Genomic DNA, 9,196 nt, shown 5'->3' with positions numbered 1-9,196 from the left:
GCGGGGGCCGGCTCCCACGTCCCGCAGCCGTGTCGCCGCGCGCCCTCCCCTCGGGGCGGTCCCGCTCGCGGCGCGGCGAGGCGAGGGCCGGAGCCTGGCGGCGGCGCGGCGGCCTGAGGCCCGAGATGGTGATCTGCTGCGCGGCCGCGAACTGCTCCAACCGGCAGGGCAAGGGGGAGAAGCGCGCCGTCTCCTTCCACAGGTAACGGGGCCCCGCCCGCCACCGCCCGGCCGGCCGCCCGCGCGGCCCGGCCGGCCACGCCCCCGCCCGGCCCGGCCCGGCCCGGCCCGGCACCGCGGGGAAACTGAGGCCGCGCGTGCCGGCCCGAGGCGGGCGGCCCTCGGTGCGCCGGGCCTCGGGGCCGGTCCCGCGAGTGAGTCAGCGCGGGGCGCTGTGTGACCTTGGCCCGGGCCGCCGTCTCTGGGCCGGGCGTCTCGGGCCACCGCGGCCACCCCGGCGCCCACCGGCGGCCGCTCTGCGGCCACCGGCCTTTCGCCCTTCCGCCACCGGGCACCTACCCCACGCCGACGTGGAGGCCGCCCGGCGCCCACCTTACGGCCGCCACCACCCTCTCTCACCTCCGCCCCGCGGCCACCCTGCGCTCCATTGATTCGGGCTGGCCCCGCCGGTTTCCAGACAGTGTGTCCTGGAGACGCTCTTAGCTTAGTTGTCCTCTTGCGTTTGCTGTGACTTTTGTGCTCTTTCGATCGCGAGGGACCCTGCCTTGAGGCGAGTGATCAGGACTGGGGCCGAGCAGATGCAAGTTGTGCCTCGAGGACTGACACGCGCTGCCACACGCTCTGCCAGCAGCAGGGTCCCGGCGGTCGCGCCGAGAGGTGGCCCTGCCGCGCTCAGGTGCGTCCCTGGACAGTCGTGCTGGCTGCATCCTGCGCACCAGCAGGGCGAGGCCCGCTGTTCACAGGGGGGGCTTCCCCGGCCCACTCTTGGACCCGGCGCTCCTGGCCGCTTCTTCCTGGCCGGGCCTGGCCCCCCTCTCTGAGGGATTCTGGAAATGGGCCGCTCTCAGCCCCTCGACTCGCTCCCTGGAAAGCCTCCGCGCAGACACTTGTGTTTCCTGTTTTAAAAACTTGAATCCCGTTGGTTGCCGGTAGTTTCGTTGGGAGTTCTCAGGGGTTTGTTTTCTTCAGTTGTTACAATCTATCAAAAGAGCTGATAGCAGATTGTTTTAGAGGTCAGCCATCGTGCTTTCTGGAGTTTTGCTCAGACCCTGTGTCCGGAAAGTTTTGATACTGCTTTCACAGATGAGGCAAATCAGTGCAGAGTCGCTTCTCTTGGCCGGCATCCATAGTGGTCTTCGCTGGTAAGGGCAAAGGGTACGACGGGGACCAGGGTCTTGGGGAAATGGGCTCACAAAGCATTGAGGAAGTGTGGAAGGTCGCGTTGCATGGGACTTCCTGGGGCGCGTTAGTATCTGCCTGGCCCTGGTCCTGGTCCACAGTGGCCTCAGGTGGGGCAGAGATGGCCCTTGGGAGGAACCACCCACCCCACCCCCAGGGCAGAGTTTGGTCCGACTTTTGTAAATAGGGATCTTGTCTAACAATGAGAAGAAACGACTGCTAAGTGTTTTAGTGTTTTCTAGGAGTTAGTTGCTTTTTAAAAGACACTTTCGCTCCGGCCATGGAAATGTAGTAGAAACCCAGGACTGCAGCTTTGAATTATCCTCAGTTGCTGGAGTCACAGCTCTAGCTGTGAGGGTCGGGCATCAGGCAGACCGTCTGGGATGCTCTCCTGACCCCTTGCTGGCCAGCGCCTGACCTGGCCCCTAACTAGGAGACCAGCCGTCCCTGTTTTCGCACCTGGCATCCTGCCTCCGAGGCACACCAGGAGGGCAGTTGTGCTGTGCGTTTCTAGGAACTATTCCCAGGGCTTCCCCAAGCCTTTCCTGTAGTCGGACGCCCTCCTGTGCGATCTCTCCGAGCATTCTGTGTCCCTACGGGACATTCACCACAGCCTGGGAGGAGTTACCTTCGTTCTCTGCCCTACAAACCGTGAGCTCCTTGTGGGCAGGTGGGGAGGCTGGCTGGCTTCTATCTCACAATCACTTACGAGCAGAAGGTGTCCCTTACGTTTTTACTTAAGTTTTAAATGAGTAAAGTCAACGCGGCATTGGGTATTTGCAAAACCACTTGTTTTGCTTTCGTGATTGATAAATTTAGGAGGAGACGTTTAGCTCTTTTTTTCTAATTCTCTGTCATTCTTCCTGCAGGTTCCCCTTGAAGGACTCAAAGCGTCTGATCCAGTGGTTAAAAGCTGTTCAGAGGGACAACTGGACCCCCACCAAGTACTCTTTTCTCTGCAGTGAACATTTCACCAAAGACAGCTTCTCCAAGAGGCTGGAGGACCAGCATCGCCTGCTCAAGCCCACGGCCGTCCCCTCCATCTTCCACCTGCCTGAGAAGAAGAGGAGCACCGGAGGCCATGGCCGCACGAGGAGGAAGGACACCAGAAAGGCCTCGGGGGGCCTGAGGGGACACGCGAGCGGGGCGGACGGAAAAGGAGCCGCAGGTGCGTCGTCGTCCTCAGGTGCAAACCCAATGGCCAAGCCCGGGGCCCGGAAGGTGAAGCAGGCCGCGCCGCAGGGTGAGACCGCCCCCGGGGCCGCCCAGGAAGCCGCCGGTCGGGAGCGGGCGCCGCAGGCCCCAGCAGGAACTCCGGCCGATGGCTCGGCCGCCGCCGCCAGCGGTCAGGGCGAAGCAGAGGCGTCTGCAGTAGACGCCGGCGGTGAGAGCGCCGCCGCGCCCGACGGAGGCCTGGTGGACAAGAGCGGCATTTCCGTGGATGACTTTACCCCGCCAGGGTCTGGGGCCTGCAAGTTCATTGGCTCACTTCATTCTTACAGTTTCTCCTCCAAGCACGCGCGCGAGAGGGCGTCTGTGCCCCGAGAGCCCGTTGACCGAAAGAGGCCGAAGAGAGACGTGGAGCCCGGCTGCAGCGGGACCAGCCTGGGGCCCGACAAGGGCTTGGCCCAGAGCCCCCCGAGTTCGTCGCTCACGGCGACGCCTCAGAAGCCCTCCCAGAGCCCCTCCGCCCCTCCGACGGACGTCACCCCGAAGCCGGCGGCGGAAGCCGTGCAGAGCGAGCACAGTGACGCCAGCCCCATGTCCATCAACGAGGTCATCCTGTCGGCGTCGGGGGCCTGCAGGCTCATCGACTCGCTGCACTCCTACTGTTTCTCGTCCCGCCAGAACAAGAGCCAGGTGTGCTGCCTGCGGGAGCAGGTGGAGAAGAAGAACGGCGAGCTGAAGACCCTGCGGCAGCGCGTCAGCCGCTCCGACAGCCAGGTGCGCAAGCTGCAGGAGAAGCTGGACGAGCTGCGGAGAGCGAGCTTCCCCTACCTGAGCAGCCTGCTGCCCCTGAGCCGCGGTCAGTACCGGCCTCGCGGCCCCCGCGCCGCCCGGCCGTGGGAGGGGGTTCTCGCCGCGTGGCCGCCGGGCCCCGGGCACCCGCGCGTCTCGGGAGGAGGCCTCGATCGGAGCTGCCCTGGGAGACGGAGAGCCGGGTTAGGACCCTGCCTCGCGCCAGGGCACCCGAAGGGCGTCTGTGGCTCCAAGGGTTCGGCCAATGGGAAGGGAGGCCTGTGCCGTCTGCTGGGGGAGCCAGAACCCCCAGTGCGTGGCTTCCCGCCGGCCGGGGGTGGGGGTGGGGCATCCGCTCCTGCACCCCTCACACGAACCACGGTTCCAGACGAGTTGACCTCTTGACGTGAGTGCAGTAGGCTCAGCAAGCTGTTGGAAAAGCGGTAGGAGACTCTTAAAATCGTGGGGAGTTTCTTTCCATTAGTGTTTTGAGGAATATCCTTGAAGTTAAATCGTTTTGAACGCCAAGTTACTTTAGTGCGCCTGCTCGTGCTTTCTTTCAAAATAAAAAACCTGGGGCGCCTGGGTGGCGCAGTCGGTTAAGCGTCCGACTTCAGCCAGGTCACGATCTCGCGGTCTGTGAGTTCGAGCCCCGCGTCGGGCTCTGGGCTGATGGCTCAGAGCCTGGAGCCTGTTTCCGATTCTGTGTCTCCCTCTCTCTCTGCCCCTCGCCCGTTCATGCTCTGTCTCTCTCTGTCCCAAAAAATAAATAAACGTTGAAAAAAAATAAATAAATAAATAAAAAACCTTAGGGGCGCCTGGGTGGCTCAGTCGGTTAAGCAGCCGACTTTGGCTCAGGTCATGATCTCACGGTCCATGAGTTCGAGCCCGGTGTCGGGCTCTGTGCTGACCGCTCAGGGCCTGGGGCTGCTTCGGATTCTGTGTCTCCCTCTCTCTCTGCCCCTCCCCTGCTCGCTCTCTCTCTCTCAAAAGTAAATAAACATTAAAAAAAAAATTTAAACGTCTATTCAAGTAGAATATATTCTGTCTTATAAAAATTAAGATGCTACGGAAATAAGGGGGCTTCAGAAGTGGTGAAAAATCCTATTTCTCACTTATCTCTGACTTCTGGTCCTTGTTAAAATTTCCTGCATGATATTTTAGATTATCGTCTGTGTTGTCACATACGTGTCTTTCAACCTATAGGTACAGGCAGGTGGGATATATATTTTGTAAGCTTCTCAGCTATGTTTCTACTTTTCACCTTACCTTTCTACTTAGTACTTGTAAAAAACTGCTTTCTAGATATTCTCTACATTTTGAGTGTTACGTATTTTACCTGTTAAGTATACATGGAAAACATTTTCCTACTTGTTGTTCATGTGATCTGGATCAATATTTGTCTTCCTGGGCGTAACGAACACTTCTTTGGGAAGAGGCTCCTAACGTGACGGGCTGGGACATCCTGGATCCCAGGGCAGCAGCCGCGCACAATATGAAACCAAAGCAAGAAAACAGCCCCATCCTGTGCAAAGTGCACGCTGGGGGAGGGACAGCCCCAGCTGAGGGTCAGCGATGTGCTTACTGGTGGAGGTAGACCCGCTCACTACTTTACGGTACCTTCTCCTCCTGGCCAGACTCCCAGGGGCCGTCACTGTTTCGGGTCTTTCCTTTGCTCCATTGAGCAAGGCCGCCTTGTTTCCGCTTCATTAATCCTCACTTCTTTCTGCTTTCTCCACTGTTACTTGGTTTTCTTGGTGGTTCTGGCTCTTGGGGGGAAGAGGGTGTTTCCGGATGCCTGCAGGTGGAGGTGTGTCCGTCCCATTGGCGCGAGAGGATTTGTCTCTTGCAGCTCTCATCGCTGGTCGTTTCTAAATAGTTTCTAATTTCAGTCTGTGTTCCCTCTTTGAGTTATTTAGAAGGGCGTTGACATTTTTCAAGTTGGGGGAGGGGAGCTAATTTTGTTGTAGGGTTGTTTTTTGTTTTTTTTTTTTTTGGTGGTTTTAAATATTCCATTTCTTTCTTTCAAAATGTGTGTTTTTAATTCCAGCGTAGCTGACATACAGGGTTGCACAAGTTTCAGATGCACGGGGCAGTGGTTCCCTAATCGTGTACTTTCTCCGCGCATCAGAACGAGTGTCCTGTCGATCCCCTCCCCGTTTCTCCCAGCCCTCAACCTCCTCCCCTTTGTTGTGATTATTTTTAAACTTTATTGCTTTAAGGTCATATTTGGTTTTTGGCCCCTTTCAGGATTTCGTTGTGGCTTAATATGCAGCTTGTTGTCGTGACTGTTTCGCTGTGGTTTGAGAAGAATGAATGTATCCTCCCCACTTGTTGGTTCCATGGCTCTCTGTCTCACTGAGCCTCCGTGTGGCTTGTTAACAGGTCTGTGTCCTGACTCACCGAATCCCTTATCTCGGGGACAGAAGGGTGACGTGCCCATCCTTCCTGGGCATCTGCTTGGTGCTGCCATGCGTCCCGCGGCCCTGTGTGAGACGCCCAAGTGGTCCTGACTGTTACCACCACGGAATGCCCCTTTCTGTCCCAATTGGAGTATTCTTTACCTGCTTACCTTTGAAAGCTTTTTATATTCCTCTATCTTTTAGCTATATTTTAACCCAATCTGAGAGTGTTTGCATTTTTTTAATAAATTTTTTTAAACGTTCATTTATCTTTGAGAGAGAGGGAGTGAGAGTGCAAGTTGGGGAGGGGCAGAGAGCCACAGAATCTGGAGCAGCCTCCAGGCTCTGAGCTGTCAGCACAGAGCCTGACATGAGGCTCGAACCCACGAACCATGAGATCGCGCCCTGAGCTGACTGAGCCACCCAGGCACCCTGTCTTTCCTTCCTTTAGAGTAATCCATTTATAATTGTGATTATTGATAAGTTGGAATCTGTGCCTGTCGTTTATGTTTTAATTTGTTAGGCTTTTTCGTTTCTTTTTCTGTGCTTCTGGTGGATGTCTCTCGGCTTTCGAAGCTAACTGTTGAAGCCCATCTTCCTGTGGTGCTTAGAGCTTGGGCTGCTGGGTTCCACAGCCCAGCGCCTCCACGCTTCTGTCCCGTCCCCCTCCCCCGCCCGCCCGGACTGTGTGTGTCCTCTACTCCCGTACTCAGGTCTCCTGTCCAGGGGCCTAGGGGCCGTAATGAGGTGCAGGCACACGGTTGGTGGGTCACTTCACTCACCACCGTTTGTCGTTTGCTTCCTTTCCAGAAAGAGTTAATGGTGTTTTTGTAAGTCCTACCCTCGTAAGATTTTGAGAGGGGTTGAGTTTGAAATGCTGATGCCAGGAAACCATCCATTCTCTCAGAGCTGCCCGTGTGTGCGTGTGTGTGCGTGTGTGTGCGTGTGGTGTCAGGATGAGGTCAGGGGTATTTAAAGCCACGATTGAATGGGGTTTCCTGGAGAAGCTGTAGCTGGGGAGGGGGAAGGAGGCAGGCCCGGCCCGGGAGCCGGCTGTTTGCGGAGATGCGGCTGAAGAGGGCCAAAGAGGGCCCCGGAAAGGGAGAGTGAAGGAGGGAGCGTGGAGTCACGACAGCCCAGGGGGGAGATGAGGGTAAGCAGCTGGGCTGGACCCAGCTCTGATCAGAGTGGGGAAAAGATGGCTGGGCTCAGCCACATGGGGTCACTGGTGACCGCGGTGTCCTTGGAGCAGTGGGAACACTGCCGGGTCGGTCTAGAGCGGGTGAAAGGCAGCACTGGGGCACTTTAAGAGGGTTGGCCGTGAAGGAGTGGACTGTGGGCAGAAACCCCGGGGAACGTGGCTCCAGGGGAGAGTTGTGTTTGTGAAGTGGGGGTCAGCAAGCAGGTGTCCGTGCTGCCCGTGGGTGGGATGCAGAGCAGGAGTCGTGGGGGCCAGGAAGGAGTGTGCTGGGCCCTGGGGAGGTGCCCGGAGAGGGGGCTGGTGGACAGGGTGTCCCAGCGCCTCTGCCCAGTGCTCCCTGGGGGGTGGGGCTGGTCGCTGGTTGGCAGGGGAGGGGAGGGTGCGGGAGGTGTTGGGGGGTGGCAGTGGGAGGGACAGCGGGCACCCTGGCTTCGTCTCCAAGGAGACGTGCCTGGAGCCCCCCACTCAAAATGTCTTCTCTCTTAATGGTTTCCCTCCCAGGCTGTCGTGAGTTTGTTGGTCAACGAAGGAAACTTCTTAGGGATTTTATGTCGAAGAGGCATACGCGTATTTATTCCGCCCAATGTCTTTAGCCAGGCAAGCCCTTTATTTTTGGGCAGATTACCTCCAGCGGGGCAGCTGGGCCAGGGGTCTGCAGGTTCTGGGTTCAGAGCCCTCCAGGAGGCGGGTGCTGATTGGCCTTCTCACGGGGTGTCCGTGTCCGCAGGGAGGACTTTCTCCCTCCTCCACCCGCCTCCCACTGCTGTTTCTAGCCTCCAGGAGGACTTCTGTGAGCCCAGCTGTTCGTCCTTACCAGTTGGGAACTGACATCGATACATCGTTACCAGCCATCTTCCCATAGAGGTTTACTATCTTGTACTTGGATTTTTTTCTTTCTTTTTTTTTTTTTTTCTAATTTTGAGAGGGAAAGCAGGAGTCAGGGAGGGGCAGAGAGACGGGAAGAGAGAGAGAATCCCAAGCAGGCTCTGTACTGTCAGCACAGAGCCCGACACGGGGCCCAAATTCACAGACCATCAGATCATGGCCCGAGTGGGCCCTGAGCCGCCCAGACACCCCTTGGATTTTGACAAGTGGGTGCCCGCGGTGATCCTGTGCGGTGCCGCGCAGAAGAGTCGTGTCCCTCAGCATCCCTGCTCTTCTCGTGGTCACCCCATCACTTCCCAGCCCTGGCACCACCGGCCTTCCTGGTGTTTCTGTAGTGTGGGTTTTTCCAGAGTGTTCCGTGGTTGGAGTACACGGATGCCGTGGAATCGCAGGCACAGCTTTTTCAGGGTGGCCTCCCTCACTCAGCGGTACGTGTGCTTCAGGCTCCTCTCTGTGGCTCAGTAGCGCATCGTCTCACCTTTTTTTTTGCACTGACTTAGAATGTCCACAACAAGGGCCGCCTGGTAGCTCAGTGGCTCGAGCGTTGGACCCCTGACTTAGGCTCAGGTCGCGATGTCACAGCTGGGCTCCGCGCAGACCGCACAGAACCTGTTTGGGACTCTCTCTCTCTCCCTCTCTCTGCCCCTCACCTGCTTGTTCTCTCTCTCTCTCTCAAATAAATCAACTTAAAAATGCATACGTACATAGCAGCGATTTACCGCTTTTAGGTGTGGAGTTCAGGGGCGTTAAACGCGTTCTCCTGGTCGTGCAGCCACCACTATCCATCCCCCAGAACTCACGTTAATCTGAAGCTTGACACGTGTGAAAGCGTAACGGTCCTGTCTCCCCTCCCCGCCGTTCCGATGTCTGCTGTGTGATGTTGTCGGCTCCCAGCGCCTCCTGGAAGAGGAATCTGGCATGTTGCGCCGAACGTGACGCGGATACGTTGTGGCGTGTGGCAGAATTTGATGCCAGCGGAACCATCCCGTTGCCCTGCGCAGACGCACTGTATTTTGCTCATCCGTTCATCTGTCAGGAGACGTGGGTTGCTTCCACGGTTTCACTGTCGAGAGTGATGCTGCTGTGAGCGAATCTCTCTTCGAGACCCTACTTCCACTTCTTTTCGGCATACACCCAGAAGTGGAATCGCTGGATCACGGGGTATTTTGCGTTTAATTTTTTCGAGGCGCTCCAGTACTGTTTTCGACACCGGCTTTAACAGTGTGCATTCCCACCCACGGAGCATGGCCTCCAGACTCCGCATTCTCGCCATCGCTTGCTGTCTTCTGTTTTCTTGATTCCCGCCGTCCTAGGGCGTGTGAGGTGGGCCCTTGTCGTGGTTCGCATCGGCATTTCCCTGGTGATCAGTGGTGATCAGTGATGAGCATCT

General features: G+C 57.4%; 1 protein-coding gene across 2 annotated transcripts in view; it reads left to right on the top strand.

Moving 5' to 3' along the window:
• The first annotated feature begins 2 nt into the window (after positions 1-2).
• THAP4 (THAP domain containing 4) overlaps positions 3-9,196 on the top strand; it is a 41,695-nt gene continuing 32,501 nt past the window's right edge. Inside the window, exons 1-2 of one of the 2 annotated variants that reach the window (XM_047846616.1) lie at positions 3-202; positions 2,229-3,385. In XM_047846616.1, the coding sequence (XP_047702572.1) occupies positions 126-202; positions 2,229-3,385 (1,234 nt within the window). In that variant the 5' untranslated portion in view covers positions 3-125. Of the gene's footprint in view, positions 203-586; positions 857-2,228; positions 3,386-9,196 lie in introns of those variants that run through there. The other variant, XM_047846615.1, reaches the window with a different exon arrangement.

Source organism: Prionailurus viverrinus, unplaced genomic scaffold (assembly GCF_022837055.1).
Source record: "Prionailurus viverrinus isolate Anna unplaced genomic scaffold, UM_Priviv_1.0 scaffold_39, whole genome shotgun sequence".
Taxonomy (NCBI): Eukaryota; Metazoa; Chordata; class Mammalia; order Carnivora; family Felidae; genus Prionailurus; species Prionailurus viverrinus.
This window is presented reverse-complemented; position numbering and strand designations above follow the sequence as displayed.